We start from the raw sequence: 19,362 nt of genomic DNA on the forward strand, positions 1-19,362 counted from the left end.
TGTGTCTCTTCTTTATTCAGTTTTTAGTTCAAGAAGAAAAGCTTTATCAAAACATGAGAAAAATCTTATGAAGAAATGGAAGAAATAAAAGAATTCTTACAGAAATAACACAATTAGTCGAATACTCTATGTTAAAAACTATGAAAATCGTACTTAATTCAGTGTTTCTTACACTTAAAATGAGTTTCAAAAGTCATGTAAAGCCTAGAAAGTCCTTTAGTAGGATTTTTTCAGTATTTTATGAGAACAAATGTAACAAAATCCCTTTGCAGATAGCGTAAATGCTAATAAACTCGCCAATCTTAGGGAAAGAGTGAAGAAAATCTTCCCTATCTGTACTGTTTTCGATACGACAATGGCTAAGGCAAGTGACGAAACATAGAGAGAATTGTTGCCTGGCTTACCTCTTCACGAGACATGTGAAAATGTTTCATCCTCTTAAAGTTCTCTCATCTGTGAAAATTGAAAATGATATGAAGTGCATCTGGCAGACGACGGCGCAACTACACAATTCTTCTGGCTGTGGCACTTGCTGTTTCTCACACAGGACACTCGCCGAACCGCTCGCGGTGTCACTGTGGCGTGAGAGAGGGAGAAAAGGAAGTTAATCACACAAGGACTCAACCCTATGATAATCGCATGACGTGCAGCAAACTTACATTCAATTGGGCAGGAATAAATCTTCAGCAGTCGGACTCTCAAGTGGCCTCCCTTGGTAATCCCATCGCCTGGATCTTGGTACGGAGGAATTGAGTTTGCAGCTCCTGGCCAACCGCAATGTCGTCTCAAGCTGACTCATGTGCAAATACATCATCCGCACTCTGTTCTTTCTCTCTCTCCCGACGAATTTCCAACTGGTGGCAGATGCACACATGACCAACTCTCTCTCTCTCATCCCACCCTTCCACAGTCAATTAATTTAAGCCAAGACTCCCGGAATTAAGAATAACTTAAATCTCACTTCATCTGACTTTCTTGGAATTTCTCTCTCTCTCTCTCTCGTTCTGTGTGTTTTCTTCTCGTTGGACTTCCAAGTGCAACATGACATAATTACAAAGTTGAATTTATTATCTACACTCTCCGCTTTCAGCATCTCTTGAAAAACTTGTGAACCATCATTTGTGAACTTGATGAATTTCAAGTAATGTTACAATCAATTACTCTGCAGTCATTTTTCTACAATGTACAAAATCCTTCTTCTGCGCGCGCTTTTTCTTTTTGCTAAAACACAAATACAGCGCGCTCGTATTTCACTATCAATTCTCTCCCGCCACCCCTCGTAAATCACTCACTCGGCAGCGCCTCAATTGTCCAGCACTTTCAGATACACCGGCCGTCCCATGATTCTCTTCTGATTCCGCGTATCCACCGCCCTCATGGCCTCGCCAGGCGTCCTGAATCTCACCCTGGCATCGCCCGTCGGCTGGCCCTTGTCGTTGAACCGCCTGATGATGTCCGCTGGCGTCAGCTCAAAGTCCCCAAAGAACTCCAGGATGTCATCGCACTTGGCGCGATACGGCAAGTTCTCGATGTTCACGACGCTGCGCGGCACAATCATGCCCATCATCGCCGGTCCGCCGCCGTTGCCATTCATCCGCATGCCGAACGGCGGCCGCGCGAAAGGTCCCAAGGGGGGCCCACCATTCGGACCCATTGGCATGCGAGGCGGAAAAGGTCCTCGCATTCGCATCATCGGCGGCTGCATGCCAAAGGCGCCGCGCATCGGGAACATCTGCGGCGGCATCTCGTCCGCCAACTCCGCCTCGAATGGCGGCGACGACTCGTCGAAGGAATTGAGAATCTCATCCACTTTATCGCGCGCAATCAACTCCACCGTCATCTCATTGTTCCCCAAGTGCTGCTTGTTCTTCGTCAGCGCCTTGTCGGCATCGTCTGTGCTGGAGAACTCCACGAAGCAATCCCCGGACGGACTTCCCATGGTGTTCAGCAAAATGTGCACTCGCAGCGGAATGAGCCCAATGTCCGAGAAGAAATCCACAACATCGCGATCAGTGATCTTTGGTTCCAGATTTGACATCACCACGCAATCGCTACGCTTCTTCGACATGCTCAAGCGCGGGTCGCGACTCTCAGACGCTGCCGACGATCGATTGAGACGCGGATCGAGAGAGCTTTGGTTGAAGAATGTCGACTGAATATTGTCCGACGTTCTCAGGAGACGAGGATCTTCCTGCCGCCTGAATGCACTTGAGCACTCCTCATTGCTATCCTGCGACACAATGTCCATCGACACGTCATTCTCACACAACGCTTCGTCGTCCTGCACTTCGTACACCTCATTGCTCCTCTCATCCTCAACCACATACAGCGCATCACTCTCCCGCGAATCATTGAGATTCACATCATCCACCGACTCTTGACTCCTCTCGTCGTCCACTGAATTCTGCCCAACACCATGTTTCATCAAGATCCTGTGGAATTTGTCCTCATCGCACAGACTAATCTCCAGATTGCGGAAGTGAAAGTGTCCCGCGGGTAAATTGTAGGCCAACCGTGTGTCGTCCATGCGGAAGAATCTCACGTAGGCCGTGTAAATCCTGGGACTCTCCTGCAGCATCACAATTTCATCCAGCGAAAAGTTAGAGTACATCTTAATGACATCCTGCTGCGTTGCATGTGACGGCAAATTGGACACTCTGAGACATCGTGTCGCCTTATTGCTGTCATTCTGCATCTCATCCAACTCCTGGAACACTCTGTCCGCGTGCGAATTTCTGCTGAAGGTGGGCCTGAAAGAGTCCACCTCCTTATCAAACTCCTCTTGCGTTATCTCACTAATGCGCACCTTGCGATCCTTCAGCATCATCCCATTGCGCGCCAGTGCCACACTGCGTGTCTCCGATCGCATAAATTCAATATACGCCATGCCGACGCGCTTCCCATGCCTGTCATTGATCATCTTTATGCCATCTGTGTTGATTGACAGCCCGTAGAAGAATCGCCTGATCTCTCCATAGCCCGTAATTGGATCCATTCCATAAATCTTCACGCATCGACCGCCTTCTTTGTCGCCACCGGAATTCCTACCCTTCCACGAATTGCCCTGAAAGGCACTTGAGTCCCTCTTGTCGTTCAGTTTCATCAAATTCGCCCTCTCTTCAGGACTCAGTGATCTCTTCTGGTTGACCTTCACCTCCGGCACCACCGAAGGACTGATCATTGTCTGTGACGCATTGGGGATATTGGGTGGAATATCCCAGATTTGCGGTGCCGCCGTGAAGACAGCCCCACCAGGCTTCGCGTCATCCCTGTGGCGATCCCTTCTGTCGCGCTCCTTGCTCGACCTCTCATGATCCTCCCGCGAATTCGTCCTGCGCCGTCGCCGATCACCGCGTCTTTCGCGCGAACGACTTCTCTCCTTTCTCCTCCTGCTGCTCCTCTCCCTCGATCGCGATCGCCTCCGCTCACGAGATCGCGATCGGCGATCCCTCCCACGACGATCTCTCTCCTTCTCCCTCTCCTGGCCCTCCACGCGATCACTGGACGTCACAGACTCAAGAGATCGCCTGTGTATGTCTTTATTTCCCATCTCCGCCATTTCCATTGATCGCCGCGGATCTTTATGCAGCTGATTCTGCATCATTGGAAAGTGTTGCTGTTGCTGCTGCTGCTGTTGCAGCATCGGACTCAGTTGCTGCGCAATCTCTCCCACCAGAAGCGTCTTCCCGGCCGCCAATTGCGCCTGTTGCTTCGCCATCTGCTGCAGCATTTGCTGTGTCAACAGATTCGACAGCGGCGACGCCAGAGACGCTCCGCTCACAATCGCCGGCGTTTCCACCACCGGCGGCGCCACTTGAGGCGCCGCTGCCGGCACAATTGGAGCAGGCGCCGGAGCAGCGGCAATTGGAGCGAAAGCGGCAGTTGATTGGCGTGCAACTTCAATCACCTTCTGCATTTCTGTACGCGATGATAGGGAAAGACGCACGCCCACCTCCTTAATCTTTCCCCCATCCATCATCATCGCCTGGCGCGCGTCCTCATCCGAGCTAGATTGGCAGGAAAGAGTGGAGAAAAACAGGAGAATACAATCTTCATCTAAAATTCTATCAACTCTTTCTCGCTATCTTTTCCCCTCTTCTCACGGTAAAAGGAAAATTCTTTGCAACTTTCGCACATTTCATAGGTCAATCACTCTCTATCGAGTGATTAACAACTTGCCATTGACACGACAAGAGTGAACACACGATAAAAATCTCACAAAGTAGTTGCAAGTTCAACATCTTCACGCTACTCTTGTTTTTCTACACCACCATATCAACTCTCCTTTCACCACAAACATCTCTTTATCTCATCTCACACGTTCAGAGCATATTAAACTTATCAAAATTTATCAGAGTTTGTGTCTACAGTAAAACATATTAATATTAAGTTACCTGAAGGCTATGAAAGCATCCCCCATTTCACCACCAACGATGTTAACACCGCCATCGAGGATCGACAGACCACGGAAAAAGCCTCGAATGTCCAAAGCGTTCGCTGACCACGGCAAATTCTGCAGGCGAATTATCACACTCATTTTCTCTCTTCCTACTTCTCTCTCTTTTTACAATTTGTGTCTCTTTTCTCCCGTCGATATCTTCAAAACGCCCTAGAAGCAAAATACATACAACACACTCAAGTTTATTACAATCTAACAAATCCCTCTTTCCCCAAAATATATTCTGCAGCATTGCTCTCAACAGATTCTTTTGCAATTTCAAACAAACAAAACTTCTCTATTTCAATCTCAATACACCGAAACCTGCATCCAAAACTCAAAACTAGAATCAGTTAATTCACTGCTTTGTACTGAATTCACAGTTCATTATGGCCAACCTCAGGAAACTTCAATCAGTATTTGATTTGGGCCAACAATGAACTTCTATTGCATTCGCGCCCTCAGCCAAGTTTAATTCCAGCTCTAAAATGTACATTCCAATATGCAATATGAACTCGGCAACTTTGGTGCTTTCTCTTCTCTTAAATTCTCGTACAACTCGAAATTCTGCATTTCTCTCTTAAAATTCACCTCTGCTGAGATGCACAAAGTCACTTCTTTGGGCATCTAATCAAATTATTGTCTTTCTTTAAAAGGAATATTCTCTCAAGTGTAGCTAAAACGCATGCTGATTTTAAGAATATTAACAAACATTAATCTGAATAAATTTTGGAAATATTTTCGTGCTTTTTGTGTTTTATTCATTCAAATTTTGCAAGCCAAATCGCGCTTTTAATCAATTTAAACCATTTCCAGCCAAAAACTTGTGTTGAATAGACAAATTAGCGAATCTCAACGCGATTTTATTGATTTTTTCAACAAGAAAAAAGCAAGTGTCCTAATGAAATATTCCTTTTGAATTCTAGATGAACGATTAGCATTTCATATACATTGAATAAGAAATTTGAAAAACTGTGCGAAAATTTCCCTCCAAGAAATTACAAGAATAACTAAGGAATCGCGATTTGAAAGTCATTTTTTGTTGATTAGAGCATTTATCAGTGAAAAGTCTGTTCTTTAACAGTCGAAATTGGTTCTTTTAAAAAAGAAAAAATACACTTTGTTGGATAATGTGTGAAAGTAATTTCACAAAGGATTTCTTTGGTCCTGATTTGTCTCTTTTTTCCAAGATATTCTCACAATTTCCCTAGTTGAGTGTCTTCATCTGAAAGTCAAAGATTCCTTGTGCTTAGAACTCTTTATCGCATGCGATCAGTGAATTCTAGACAGATTTCAGAAGCTCTTTCACTGCAAAAGTGTGGATCGAAAGCATTCCAGAGAAGAGGGTGAAATTCTACAATGATTTTCTCAGGAGAAATTCACAAGAATAATTGAGGTAAAAAAGAAGCCTGCACAGATGTGATGCGAATAAGTCGATGAACGGTTGGAAAATACATCATTCAGCTCACTTGTAGCTCATTTCCCGACCAATTGCCCACTTTACTTCACTCTCTTCAGCCACTTCTGCCGTCATCTTTGAGCTCCGGCGTCGGTATAAAATGAAATAATCCGTCCCGAGTCACTTTCAGTCGCTCACCTCAAGTGCGGTGCATCAAACCGGATAATCCGGCGTGAAGAAAGGAATAAGAAATCAATAAGAAATCATGGTAAGAGTGATGGAAATTGGGAAAGAATATCAGCGAGTTTTTTGAGAAAAAAAACACACCGTGAGACTCGCTATTGGCGAGAGTGTGAGTAATCCCACACTTTATTAATGTTCCCGCACAAATGCTTCTACTCCTTAAGGATTTCACAGGATTATCGGTGAATCCATTCGTGTCGATAGAAAGTCCGCTTTTGTGCTCCGACACACGCATTAAGGAAATCAATTCCCCGCTTCTTCTCGCCTCTGCAGAAACTCTTTCTCTTATTCTCATCAGCCTCTGATCCTCCTGTTCCTCCTGCCTCAACTCTGTGCCTCAATCTCGGTGGCCGTGAATGGAGACGCGGCCGGCGGCGCGAGAGAGCACCGCGCGCCGCAGTACAGCGACTTGAGCTACAGCTACGCCGCCACGGACTTCTCCACAGCCAACGGCACTCACATCAAGACCGTGACGGTCATCAGGAACCTCGCGCCGGACATCGGCGGCTCGCCGATACGCGAGAGACTCAATGCTGACGACAAGAGGCCCAGAATGCGCCTCGAAGACTTCTCGCCGGGCGCTCGAATGCCCACGTACGTTCCCTTCGAGCTACTAACTCAGCTGCCGGACGACACAGGAACGCCTTCCTCCTCGCGCAGGGCGCTCTTCTCCGACATCTCCGACGACCAGGCGGGAGTTGTCATCGCAACTCTCTCGAGAAACTCTCCCACGCTTCCCAGGCCGGCCAGAGCTTCCCGCTCGCGAGGGAGGAAGTTCTCAGAACACTACTCTAAGCACTATTCACTAGAGAATGAGATGAACAGGGTGGCGAGCTCAAGCGCCTCGCCAATTGAAGACAACACTGAGACTGAGCAGGCTTCAGCATCTCCAGAGCCTCCGGAAACCACTTTCGAGACACTCTACATCGCTCCTCGCGTCCGGGAGTCCACTGTTGGTGGCAACAGAAGGCTCTGAGACAAGACAGTAGCATGAAAACACCGTGAAGAGTGAGAAAAGAGTGGGTTTTCTTGCCACACAAAACAGTTCCCGGAAAAGTGATTCATAAAGAAATCATCATCATTTGAGGTTATGTTTCCATTCAATTTTCTCATTCATCCCTAGCAACCCTGGAAAGCCTCTGTAAGCACATCTGTTACATTAATCCCCTTTCCAACTCACTGTTTCCTCGGTTTTTTATCATTAGAGCACTTTCTGGTCGCTTTAAGTGGGCGTAAACGACGTGAATCGATCCCAAAATGACACTTTCATGAATAGTGCGCAGCTGGAAAATTCACCAAATCTCTGCTGGAAGAGCACAAATTTGCATTTCTCTCACGAACCAGCGATGACTTTATTGAGTAAAATGCTTTTCTTTTAGATATAACACACTTCTCAACGCCTCAATCTACTACAGGGCGCCGCAAATGCTGTAACAATTACACAATACGATGCTGAACTTTTGGCACCATTGTCGGCGTGCCCGCAATTGAAAAACCAATTTTCTCGTCAAATAAAGTCACTTACCACCACAAAAAACTAAATATTCTCTTACACCACAGTGCAGCAAAGCATTTTCAATTGGATTTACTCGGTTTTTGCGCCTTCTAGGGGTCTTTTCTGAGCGAAATCTGCGAAACACTTGTCTGAAGGCTTTTGCGAAAAAGACAAAATGGCTACTGCTTGACAGCGCCGCCTCGGGGGGAGCGCGATAAGACTGAACGAAGGACATTTTCTTCGTCAAATCGGGACGTTTGTTGTTTGCGTGCGGTGTGCGTGCGAAGAGTGAGCTTCTTCACAGGCGTTTCTCACTGTGAAAATCAAGCAGTGGACTCGAGAAGGGCATCAAATCGTGAAATTCAGCGGGTACTTGAGTCGCGGACGGTGGAGGATTATTGCTAAAGCGGGTGTGAGGGGGTGAAAAAGACAAGAGATTCCCAGAATGACAACAATGGCGGCGACTCCAAACCAGAAGACCGGCACTGGATGGCCGCGGAGGAATAGCCAGGGAAACGCCGCACAGCCGGCGACTCCGGAGGCGCAGCAGCCGAAATTGGCTCTCAATCAATCTGTTACGATCAACAGAACCATTAATTTGTGAGTGTTTCAGCCAATTCGGCAGTATTTTTGGGGTAAACAACACTGAACTCTCGGGTCTTTGCAGATATCCCCTGACCAACTACACATTCGGCACGAAGGAGCCGCTGTTCGAGAAGGACCCCTCGGTGCCGGCCAGGTTCCAGCGGATGCGCGACGAGTTCGACCGCATCGGCATGAGGCGATCCGTGGAGGGCGTTTTGCTGGTGCATGAGCACGGATTGCCGCACGTTCTGCTGCTTCAGTTGGGCACGACGTTCTTCAAGCTGCCCGGCGGCGAGCTGAACGCCGGCGAGGACGAGGTGGACGGCCTCAAGAGACTCCTCACTGAAGTAAGTGTGCGCGTTATTGATATATTCCCGTCCCATCTCCAGAGAGAAGCAGCAAAGTCATCGTCTTTCCCACCTTTTGTCATGACAATTTGTGTTTGAGCATTCTGAGGGTGAAGAAGACATGTAAATCCGATCAAATTTATAACTCTCACACCGTTTGTGTTGTGCGTAGCGAAGTAACAACCAATAATTGACGATTGTAGAGGAATTTCGATGATAATTGTTAATGTGATTAGCTGAGGAAGACAGAAAGAGAGCAGCGAAATTGTAGATTGCGAAGAACTGTGCTATAACGAGTTAGGCTTCCACAGACACTCGGCCGGCAGGATGGCGTGAAGCAGGAGTGGATCGTGGAGGACACCATCGGCAACTGGTGGAGGCCAAACTTCGAACCGCCTCAGTATCCATATATTCCGCCCCATATCACCAAACCCAAGGAACACAAACGTTTGTTTCTCGTGCAACTCCACGAAAAGGGTAATGTGCAAAGAACATTGTAATTACTTTTACTATAATTTTGCCACTTTTGCCAGAAGCATAAAAGAATTCACTTTAGTCCACAAAGAGTTGGAGTCTGAAATCGATGTTGAAGAAGATATTTTCCTTTTTGTTTTCCTATTTAAACTGTGATAACGTTTAACTGTGTAGAATTAATTGTACAAAGAGAGAGTTAGAAGGAGATAGAAATTGATAAAGAGTAGATCTCTAAGGTCGAATGTGATTTAAGAGCAAATTACTTTGTACCTGAGAAATTGTATGGATTGATTGATAAATTTCATTAATGAATTTCTTCCAGTACAGAAAGAAACCATAAAAATTCTGCAAATTAGTGAAATTCATCAATCATCGTAATTATGTCAAAATTAATTGCCTGAAATGAGGAACTTAAAGGACTTAAAGCATAATTTTGCTGAGACATTTCTAACGCAATGTGAAGAAAGATTGTTAGGTTAGCAATATATTTTCTTCCTCTTGTATTTTATTCATGATTTCTTTGGAATCCTTTTACTTCAGTCAAACGGGTCTCTCTGGGCAAAAAGACTGTAATTTTTTAGCTCCGCCCCTTCAAAAGCTCCGCCTTCGAAAAAGAACAAAGGCAAGATTTTTGAACACAATTTCCACATTTTTCTGTGAACTTGTTTGACTTGAGTAGAATTTAGCTGATTTCTTTTACTTTTATTCAATTCACTGAAGGGAGAAAGAAAATATATTCATTACTCGAGAGAGTGATAAAGAATATTTCTGTAAAAACAAAACACTATAAATCCTAAGGATAGTTTCCCTTTAATCATCTTTCTACCTATTTTTTAATACAATATCTACAATAATAAAAACAAGAACAAGAAAAGAGTGATAAGCAATGTAATTGTCTCAATGTGAAGAACCAAAAAATAATAATAATGAGCAAGTGAAGAGAATGTTGTAAGACAGAAAAAAGGGTGTTTTTCGTCAGTTTTGTGTGAACGAAAATTCCCTTTTACAGCGCCCAATTTGTTTTGTTTCTTTTTCCTACAAAATATGCAATAAAATACCAGCCAAAAAGTCGTTTTTGATCACATCGAGAGATTTTTGTTGAATTCAATGATCTTTTCTTCTTTCAAATCCATTCAATTTTGTAATCACAGAGTGTTTTTTCACTATGTCATAAGTTTCTTTTAGGGCTTAAGAGTCGCCACAGCACGACTTCTAATCACGCTTTCTGTGCTCTTATTTGCTCCCCCGCAGCCGTGTTTGCCGTGCCGAAGAACTACAAGCTAGTTGCAGCCCCGCTCTTTGAGCTGTACGACAATTCGCAGGGCTACGGACCGATAATCTCGTCACTGCCGCAGGCGCTGTGCAGGTAAATGCCGCCGAAGGACAACAATTCGCCACCTAATCGCTCTCGATCGTTGCAGGTTCAACTTCATCTACATGGCCAATTGACTAGGACTGGGCGCTCCCGATGGCGCAGATCCGGAGGGCTGATGAGAGCAGACGCTGAAGGTTCAATAAAAGGCATTTTGTGTGCCACTGCAACACCCACAATTTTAATTATATCTCTTGAGTGTGTCAAACAGCGCCAAACTGCCGCCGGAAAGTCTTTCGGAGATTGTTTTTTTGGGCAGGACAAGAAGGTGTCTATGCTGTCTTGGCGCGGATCGCCGCTCTCTTGCTGGTGACGGCCTGGAAGCCGGACTTTATGCTGGCGACGGAGCAGCGCGAGCCGCAGGATTCGCACTGCAGGAAGAAGAGGCGCGTGTCCTTCTGCAGGATGGTGTCGGGGGACTTGCAGGTGTGACAGGTGACGTACTCCTTGATGTAGCGACGCAGCACATTCTCGATTTGCTTCGGCTGGAAGCGCCCCTTGATGATCAGCTGATTGTTGCCGTCCACGGAGCCGCTCGTGCCCAACTCGGACAGCAGGTAGTCCAGCAAGTGCTTGGGCAGCCTGTGCAGCACCTTGCAGATCTCCATGAAGTTGGCGAAGCTGGTCTTCTTCGTGCCCACGCGCAGCACCTGCGGCGGCCGCATCACGAACTTGGGCTTGCGCCCGGCCGCCATCTCGGGATTCTTGTCCAGAATGATCTCGAACACCCGCTTCAGCAGCTCGTCGTACGTGTAGTCGCGATCAGAGCCGGCCCACGAGGAGTTGGCGTCCTCAACTGTCGAGAGAGAGAAAGATAGGAAATGTGAGAATCTCCGCACAGAATTAGCCCATCGACATTCTACCACTCTCAGAGATGCTCCCGTCCAGATCGGTAAGGCATGTAAAGGCAATTGAATTGTGCTTAATCCACCCACCAAACTCTCCTCCTCCTTTCTTACCATTTTCTTTATCATCCGCGCGCTCGTCCTCCTCCACCATGAGATCGTCCAGCTTTTTCTTCGTCTTTTTCTTCTTCTTCTTCATGGAGAAATCCATGTCCAGATCGAAGTCCTCCTCCTGCTCCGCGCCATCGTCCTGACCGGAGAATTGCTGCCAGGATTCCTGTCCTGCTGGCGCGGCTTTCACGCCTCCTGTGCGACAAAGGACAGAAGATTAGGAATAAAGCAATAAAATGTGAGAAAAAAAGAGTGCAGATCAATGAGGATCAGTGATTTTAAAGCCTGTTACGAATTCGATTTGGTTTTACAGCATCTTTTCTTCCTGATCAGATCAATTGGAGGTAAAAAGGTTTTTATTCCACTTGTCAGGCGCGAAAGAAGTTGAATGAACAGCAAATTTAACTGTGACACTTTCGAAAACTAGTTTCTTCAAGTCTTTTACTTGCAAATTTGAGCCATTTAGAAGGAATTCAAAGAATACCAATTAGTGAATTTCTTTAGTTCTCAATTTGATTCCTTCTTTGATTTTGGCTTTAGTCTTCACTATCTTTGGCTGTTTAGCTGCATTACTTAATTATTCACAGTGCAAATTTTATGCCCAAAACGTGTTTCTTGACAATCAAAAGGATTCTTTACGAATTCAAGGCTTAGAATTCAATGTGAACAATCAATAAAGCGCTCTTGAATTCATCGTCTCACCCTGATCATCACCAGCGTCGCCCTCGTCTGCCTGAGTCGTGGCGTTTGGTGTGTCTGTCGTCGCTCCCGAGGCGGATTCTGAGCCATCGCCGGCCAGAGCGGCTTCCAAGTCGAACGTGGTCTTCTTCTTTTTCTTCTTCTTCTGCATGAACGTGTCGAATATCTGTGGGAAAGAGAAAGGCTCTCAATCGAACGTCCGGGAGTCAAAATTCCATCCACGTCAAGGTTTTTCGGGAGTGTGAGGCGCCGCTGGAGTGGGAAGAGGTCAATGACCACATTTCACTCCTCAAACCAACCAAAATCTACAGATAAGACTGCCCTGGGCGCGAGAAAGCCCCCGCGGTGCTTAAAGGGCGTCCACTTGGGGCGCCATAGGGTGAAAGAGCATCGAAAAATGTGCACTCTGGGAGATTTAACCTAACATTTGCCATGCTCATGCAATATCCGCGATATCTTCAGTAATTCCAACTTACCGAGTCTTCCTCAGCCATTTTCACACTTGTCCCTTCTTCAATTTCACTAAATACAACTATTTGCACCGTTCACGGGTGTTTTACGCGAGAATTTACGCCTTTTACCACGATTGCATCAGCCAAATTCGAGTGTGACGAAAAATTCCTTCGTTCAACACTCTTCGTCGAATCTCTAGGCACGCAAACTGAACGAATGTTTGACGGCTCCGGAAAAAGAACGAAGCAACTTTTGGGATAATTGTTTACAAACATTTAGTGTGAAAAAGAAGGTATTTAGAGGAGATAAGTCCCAGAAATGGTGTTCATTGTAGATTTTTAACCGAATTTAACGTGATAGTGTGCAAAGGACGAGGAAAAAAGACTCTACAATGGCTGAGATGAAGGTGAAAAAAATATTGCCGAGAGCTTTCTCTCAACCCACTTTCACTGACCGCAATTTCGCAGTTGCAGGAGAATCGGAAGGAGTGCATGATCAGGGCGGCGGAGGAGACAATAATTGATCTTCTGCATCGCACAGAAGCCCTCGAGAAGCTGATTCAGAGTCCACAACTGCCGGACGAGGAGCGCGTTCAGGCGCAAGAGGACTTGACGTACATCAAGAAGGTGCTGGAGAAGAATCAGGAGCTGCTGCAGAAGATGCGAGGCGCGAATCGCCGGCCAATGCTTCTCATCTCCGTTCTCGTCTTCCTCTGCTTCTTCGGCTACTCCATGTACGTCCTCTTCTACGGTGCATAAGTCACAACGGCACATTCCACAGACGAAAAACGACTCGAATTCCATTAAAAGCGGCTGTACAAGAAGACATGAGATGCGATGATATTAAAATGTATCGATACAGTAAGTGCTGGATTTAATGCTTTATCGTCTCCCACGACCACGCCCGCCTCTGCCGCGCGGTCCTCCGCGTCCGCCGCGCGCCCCGCGGCCCCGACCGCGCGTACCGCCTCGGGCGGCCTCCTTCTTCTTGGCTTTGGACTTGGGTGTGTCGTCGATCAGCAGTGTCTCCAGCGGCAGACTGTCCGGAAGGATGTAGTATCTGATGTTGTTTCCGCGTATGCTCAGCGAGTCCAGCTGCACCGGGTCACGATTCTTTATGGTCATCTTCACGGCCTTCAGGTGGGTGTTCATGGCCACATCCACGCCCGTGATGGTTCCGTGGACCTGTGTGCCGTTCTTCAGCTCAATCGTCACCGTCTCATGGCTCAATTTCATCAGGAATCTGTGCAAAAGAAGCACCACAGCATTTGAGGTTAGGAATCGCATTACGCTCGAAACACCGAAAAATCCCTGGATTTTTCAGCATTTCCACCACTCAGAACCATTCTCTGCACTCCTGGCCACTGTCTTACCTCACTAGCTTCATCTTGTATGCTCGGGATGTGCTCTTTCTCAGGAAAAACCGGGATTTCCTCTGCTGCCAAACGTTTCGACGAGAAAAATAGCTTGTTTGGAAACCTATCGACAGACCAGACGTCTACCCGGAATCCCCTCAACAGTGAATTGAGGGGAAATTTTTGTGGTGAATTTGCGCAGCGCGCCAAATGCAAAAACTCTCCAATTTATACCAATAACCGATGGTTTTGCGAATGAGAAAATAATAAAAATACAGAGATAATGTATTGGATTAATTATTGAACGTAAAAGCCATGTGAAGTAAAATCATTTGACAGCTACATCTGCGGAATTTTGCAAATTGACGAGCATAAACTTAAAAATAAACATTAGTTATCTTTACAAAGAATTTTTTCAACCAACTTTTGTGAATAAAATCGATAAAATCTCTAACAAAATACAATTGTTTTTTGTCCTCCTTCTCCTCCTCCATTCGTGTTTTATCTCATCTCACAAATGCTCCTGACCAAATCGTGGAAAATACATTGGTAAAAATATTTACTCTCATTCTTCTGCTAAAAGCTAAAATCTCGCTCTCTTTTCCGGAAAGTGTGCGCCATTCAATCAATTCACACAACTCTCTCTTCCTCCCACTCATCATTCCCTCTTCTCTCCCTCTCTCACAATTTACCCCTCTCGCTTTGTGAACTGCTGTGTGTCCTGAAAGAAGTCAAAGATGCACCAGTGAATAAATTTGTGACAGAAAGAAGAAAGGTAAAAAGTATGCACGATATTTATTTTCAATGACGAAATCAAAGAGAAAAATATATATGTGAATTTTCTTTGCAAAGAAAAATCTCTAGACCTGGCTTTGTATGTTAGATTGTGGAAGAGAAACAAAGAGACTCTTTCTTTTAAGCTAATCTCTGTTAATGCTACATTTTCTTCTCCTTCTCATCATTTATCATCTCTCTTTCAGGGAAAAAATGCAAAAAATATACATTCTCTCAGTTAAAGAAATGCACTAAAAATCTATTTTAAATATTTCATATCGAAATGTATGTATAATATGAGAAAAGACATCACAAAATTGGCGTGAAGTAGAAAAGAAATCCACTAAATTTATCATTTCTAATTATTACGGTCTCTTTTTGCTTTACTTTTCTACCCTATTTTCTCTCTCTCTCTCTCTCTTTTTAGGCTCTCTAACTAATCTAATATCCTTCCAAACCTTCCCTCGATTCACATGTTTATCCACTTTTTTCCATTGTGTTTTCCATTCTCTCTCTTATAATATCAAAAAGCTACTCCACATTCAATACACAATATTATGTCACCTTAACTCTGTTTAAAAGATAAACTTCCAAAAAACAACTAAGAAAAAGTCTGTTTCTAAATTTTTCTCCCCTTTTCTCTCTTCACTTTGTTAATTGGTTTTTCTCTTTTGTGTTGTTATTCACTACTAAATTTACCGCATTGTATTTCTCTCTCTTTCTTTTTTCTCTCCTTTAGTAATAAACTCTGTTTCCTTTTTCTTTATGCTTTTGTTTTTGTAGTGTCTTCTTGTATAAATAGGATCATTTTATCTATCGAGTTAAAATATATACTTTCTTATATATAAAATATTCAAAACTTGTTTTGATTATATTCATCCACATTTTCAAATTATTCTACACACTCATTTATTCGTCAGTTTTCCGGGGATTTGCAATAGAATTGCCTTAAAGCTGAAGACGAGACAACTTTCTGATCAAGAAGTGATAGAAACAGAATTAAGGGGCGGAGCAAACAAGTAGGCGGGGCCAGAGTTTCAACACAATTCCAATTGCTGCAATATTAACAGAATCAATGAATTTGCTAGTTTCAAGGCTCGAATTATTGGATTTTCTGTTCAACAAGCATTAAACGAGAAGTTTTCAGCCCATGCGTGAACGCACAGTTGAGGAATTTTATCATAAACTCGTGTTATCAGCGCTCTCTTCAGCTATAAGACACTCTATCGCCTCTCTCTCTCTCTCAATCGTACGCGAGAAAGTGAAAGTGTGTGTCTCAAAAATAGTCGTGTTAGATCGTTGCCTTACTAAAATCACCTACTCACAATCGTTCTATGAAATATATTGGGTTATATTGTTTGTTCTCCTATATTATTCAAAAAGGTGTGGGACGAAAGAGGTTGCTTTTAGGTTTTTCTCTCTCACTCTCTTTGTTGTCTCTCTAAAATGTTAACACGGAAGTTTACACATCTTGTTGATCATTTTTTTTTGTTAGGCATTTCAGGGGGAAAATCGGGAGTTTTTCTTTATAGGGACAATTTGCGCGCAAAATGCTACAGAGAGAAAACAAATCCGAAAAAATATAGATGAAATAGAAAAATGTCTTTTTTCTTGGGATGGGGAAGAAAAAGCGATGAATATGGGAAAAATGGGATCAATTCAGGAGGAATTCATGTGAATTTAACATAGGCATAGACACAAATTACACCAAGAATTACACCAGCAGCTAGAGTAATCATAAGTGACCTGCGCTTTTTCGGTGATGATTCTTCGCACATTTTCTGTTTCCGCTTGATTTCGCGCACTTTCTCCGCCATGGCATCCTGTCGCTCCTGGCGCTTCCTGCGTCTCACCTGAGCCTCCTCTTGACTACTGAAACAAACACAAATGAGAAAAGAAAGACAAAGAGAACATCATTAATCAATTGCCAATCGAAATGGAGAGTATAAGATGGAAAATTACTTGTCAATATTCTCGTCAGACTTCACTGAATCATTGCTGTTGTCCAATCCGTTCTTCTCCTCCGTCAAATCCTCATTCGCCTCCTCATTGTCCTCCTCCTCGTCCTCATCCTCCAACTCATCCTCCACAGAATCGTGGTCACTCTCGTCCACCTTCTCCAGCGAATTGTCTCTCGGCAGCGGCGGCAGTGGACGATCGACACTCCCGACGCCGTTTTCATCGCGCAAATTCACCTCCTCATTGCCATTCATCGGCGCGCCGTCGTCGCCGGCGGGCACAGACGGCAACGGCTTGCCCTGCAGTGAATCCACACGAGGCGGCGGCAGCGGTGGCGGCGCCAAATCCATGCTCTCATCCTCCTCAGGCTTAATTATCGCCACTTCTTCATAGTCATCGTCATTCTGCCACAAAGGAGAAACGGAAAAGAAATCAGCAAACTCACCGCCAAACACTCACTCTCTCTCTTGTCCACTTACCGGATTGTTGAGGCGCTTGATGCCCTCGATAATTGCTTGATACGAAAAATACAGCTGATCCACCGTCTGAATGAGGCCCATGCGGAAGCGCCTGAGCTCCAGGAGCACATCCTGCACAGACACCTTGTTCTCTCCTTCGCGCTCAATCTGCAAAACCCACACAAAACATAAATTCCCTGTTTTGGAGACAAAATGAATTCAAGAAAAGTCTGCAAATCTCTCTCACCAGCACGAGACAGCAGTCAACCAGGCAAAAAGTCCCGGAACGGCCAATTCCGGCACTGCAGTGAACAACAGGCGGTCCAACTTCGTCATCAAGAGCGCCAGATTCGCGCACCTTCTTGAGGAATTGCAAGAAGGCCACCGGCGAAGCAGGAATGCCAAAATCCGGCCACAATGTATAGTGAAATTGTAGGATTTCGCGGGATTTCGTTGAATCCGTATCAGTCAGTCTTAAGGTGCGAATGGAGAAATTGCCAAATTCCTCCACCTTCAAATACTCCACCGTGAGTCCGACGTCCGTCAGATTCATCCGATGCTCCTCGCCAATCTTCTCCGGCCAGTACAGATGGCATTTTATCTACCAAACAAATCAGAATGAGAAGAGAAGATGTTAATCTCCTGAATGAATGACGATGCACTCATTCTCCTTCTTACCTGCTTCTTCTCAATTAACTTATTTAACATTAGTATTGCTTTGCTTTGTTGTTCCCAGACCATCAGCCAGAAGTGCGACACGGTCTGCTGCAGCGGCCCTTGCGTCAGGATGTACTTCCTGTTCGCCCGCTCCATCTGCAAAGTGTACCATTGTCAGTCGTATAGCAACAAATTTGCCGTTTCTCATGATAAAGAGTCAGATAAATCAGCAGTTTTTGTAGATAAACCAGCAAATATTATATCAATGATAACCACAATTCGGAGAATTATTCGCCTTCTCCTCAAGTATTTTATCAGATATCGAACTGTGAACGACTCCGCAATTGATAATTGCACTGGAGATTTAATTATCACAGTCAAATTGTCAAACAACGTGATATCTGGAAAAAATCTTTGCCTCACTGAATATGTTGAAAACCACCAAGTATTAAACTAAAAGCTGCATCTTTTGGCCAACAAATTGACCAGAGTAGCTTAATTTTCCCTCAGGATTAAATAATAATATTAGGGAAAAGATAAATTTGATCATAGATAGTGGCAAAAGAAATCTTTCGTGTTTTGTGACTTATTTGTTCCATTAAAATTGATTAAGTCATCAATCGACGGATGAATCAAATACTATGAAAAGTAAAAATCACTATTTTTCAGAAGAACGAGTTGAAAATTAACAAATGTCCAAATGAATAGCGGAAGAATGTAACATTTGGCACAATTATGCCTCAGTTCGTGAACAATGTTTTGATCACTAGAACGAGTTGAATTGGAAAGTATTTCCATGCTTAAATCCCATTCGAAACACACTGAAAAGCATCGCATGGAGCTCAAGATCTTCCGATAAATGATTGTCGACTTTCCGCGTTGCTGGAAAATTACCATAATTAAGCGGATTCCTCAATTAATCATTTAAACATTCCCTAAAACACGAGATGCAGAAGAACTTTGCGGCGTCTTTGGAAGCCACTGTTGTCTCACCTTCACGAGATTGGCATTGATGTAGTCCGTGTCACCGCGATGCAGGACGATCCGGGAGTGATCGTAGGGATTCACATCTCTGTATCTGTTGTACTTGCGATTGGAAATACTCTTGGATTCGTCCAGTGTGAATTGTTTCTGTTTGGCCTCGAGCTCACATTTGTCCTTGATTGACTGTGGAAAAGACACGGAAAAGCGGGGAAATCGATCAGTGCGAGTGGGCATTGGGAAAGCCGCGAGCGGCATAAGGAGGGCAAACACCCTGAGAAGCCCTGCGAATTCCGATGAAAGGAATTCCAGCCTCGCAACTCGCCGTGGTGCCGCTTGGGGCTCTGGCGTCGCAGATTGCTCGCCGATTCGTCATCGCGGCGCCCCGGGCGAGCGGAACGCCCCCGGACGAGGCGCACTGCCCCAGGGCAGTCCGGCGGCGTCGCGCAGCATCGCAAAAGGTGCAGCGTGACGGGCGTGAGTGGGATTAGAGGCGGAGATACACACCTGGAACACGGCGTACCATCCATTCTCCTTCTTGTTGATTTCCGCGTATTCCGCCTCAATACTTGTCGATGTCATATTGCCACTATGTTCACTTGTCGCACTGGCCACTTAACTACTCTTTCGCATAATTTTTCACCCCGCACAGCCTGAAAAACGCACAATAAATGGATAAAAAGTATCCCGAAAAGTCAAGCTCCATGAGAAGTCGACG

At 44.9% G+C, this 19,362-nt stretch overlaps 7 protein-coding genes across 12 annotated transcripts in view; 2 read left to right on the plus strand and 5 right to left on the minus strand.

Moving 5' to 3' along the window:
- Positions 1–1,303, minus strand: part of LOC132260491 (peroxidasin) — a 26,849-nt gene extending 25,546 nt beyond the window's left edge. For both annotated transcript variants that reach the window (XM_059758635.1, XM_059758634.1), the window contains exons 1-2: positions 660–1,303; positions 405–575 (exon numbers count right to left, since the gene is read on the minus strand). In XM_059758635.1, the coding sequence (XP_059614618.1) occupies positions 405–434 (30 nt within the window). In that variant the 5' untranslated portion in view covers positions 435–575; positions 660–1,303. The remainder of the gene's footprint in view (positions 1–404; positions 576–659) is intronic.
- Positions 1,304–4,537, minus strand: LOC132259076 (uncharacterized). Its single transcript, XM_059756621.1, has 2 exons — positions 4,395–4,537; positions 1,304–4,007 (listed from the first exon to the last, which is right to left on the minus strand). Exons 1-2 carry the CDS (start codon positions 4,535–4,537, stop codon positions 1,304–1,306), a joined length of 2,847 nt encoding a protein of 948 aa, XP_059612604.1.
- A 2,557-nt stretch (positions 4,538–7,094) lies between these two features.
- On the plus strand, positions 7,095–10,523 carry LOC132260497 (cleavage and polyadenylation specificity factor subunit 5). The gene is made up of 5 exons (XM_059758652.1): positions 7,095–8,175; positions 8,243–8,507; positions 8,819–8,984; positions 10,233–10,347; positions 10,403–10,523. Exons 1-5 carry the CDS (start codon positions 8,021–8,023, stop codon positions 10,428–10,430), a joined length of 729 nt encoding a protein of 242 aa, XP_059614635.1. The 5' UTR covers positions 7,095–8,020; the 3' UTR covers positions 10,431–10,523.
- LOC132260495 (eukaryotic translation initiation factor 2 subunit 2) lies at positions 10,506–12,620 on the minus strand. 2 transcript variants are annotated; one of them, XM_059758649.1, is made up of 4 exons: positions 12,485–12,620; positions 12,012–12,174; positions 11,217–11,504; positions 10,506–11,149 (listed from the first exon to the last, which is right to left on the minus strand). In XM_059758649.1, exons 1-4 carry the CDS (start codon positions 12,500–12,502, stop codon positions 10,626–10,628), a joined length of 993 nt encoding a protein of 330 aa, XP_059614632.1. In that variant the 5' UTR covers positions 12,503–12,620; the 3' UTR covers positions 10,506–10,625. The 2 variants fall into 2 exon arrangements, with proteins under 2 accessions (XP_059614632.1, XP_059614633.1); XM_059758650.1 differs by having other exon boundaries at positions 11,313–11,504; positions 12,485–12,619.
- A 63-nt stretch (positions 12,621–12,683) lies between these two features.
- On the plus strand, positions 12,684–13,325 carry LOC132260501 (uncharacterized). Of its 3 annotated transcripts, none has more exons than XM_059758656.1 (3): positions 12,684–12,753; positions 12,822–12,867; positions 12,929–13,325. In XM_059758656.1, exons 2-3 carry the CDS (start codon positions 12,853–12,855, stop codon positions 13,217–13,219), a joined length of 306 nt encoding a protein of 101 aa, XP_059614639.1. In that variant the 5' UTR covers positions 12,684–12,753; positions 12,822–12,852; the 3' UTR covers positions 13,220–13,325. The 3 variants fall into 3 exon arrangements, with proteins under 3 accessions (XP_059614639.1, XP_059614640.1, XP_059614638.1); XM_059758657.1 differs by having other exon boundaries at positions 12,935–13,325; XM_059758655.1 differs by having other exon boundaries at positions 12,701–12,867.
- LOC132260499 (probable small nuclear ribonucleoprotein Sm D1) lies at positions 13,324–13,952 on the minus strand. The gene is made up of 2 exons (XM_059758654.1): positions 13,834–13,952; positions 13,324–13,703 (listed from the first exon to the last, which is right to left on the minus strand). Exons 1-2 carry the CDS (start codon positions 13,845–13,847, stop codon positions 13,343–13,345), a joined length of 375 nt encoding a protein of 124 aa, XP_059614637.1. The 5' UTR covers positions 13,848–13,952; the 3' UTR covers positions 13,324–13,342.
- Positions 13,953–14,096: 144 nt separating this feature from the next.
- LOC132260494 (tyrosine-protein phosphatase non-receptor type 61F) lies at positions 14,097–19,362 on the minus strand. 2 transcript variants are annotated; one of them, XM_059758646.1, is made up of 8 exons: positions 19,152–19,362; positions 18,657–18,830; positions 17,685–17,819; positions 17,254–17,607; positions 17,028–17,174; positions 16,552–16,952; positions 16,336–16,461; positions 14,097–14,536 (listed from the first exon to the last, which is right to left on the minus strand). In XM_059758646.1, exons 1-8 carry the CDS (start codon positions 19,224–19,226, stop codon positions 14,497–14,499), a joined length of 1,452 nt encoding a protein of 483 aa, XP_059614629.1. In that variant the 5' UTR covers positions 19,227–19,362; the 3' UTR covers positions 14,097–14,496. The 2 variants fall into 2 exon arrangements, with proteins under 2 accessions (XP_059614629.1, XP_059614631.1); XM_059758648.1 differs by having other exon boundaries at positions 16,336–16,458; positions 19,152–19,361.

Source organism: Phlebotomus argentipes, unplaced genomic scaffold (assembly GCF_947086385.1).
Source record: "Phlebotomus argentipes unplaced genomic scaffold, Phlebotomus argentipes genome assembly scaffold_18, whole genome shotgun sequence".
NCBI classification, from domain to species: domain Eukaryota; kingdom Metazoa; phylum Arthropoda; class Insecta; order Diptera; family Psychodidae; genus Phlebotomus; species Phlebotomus argentipes.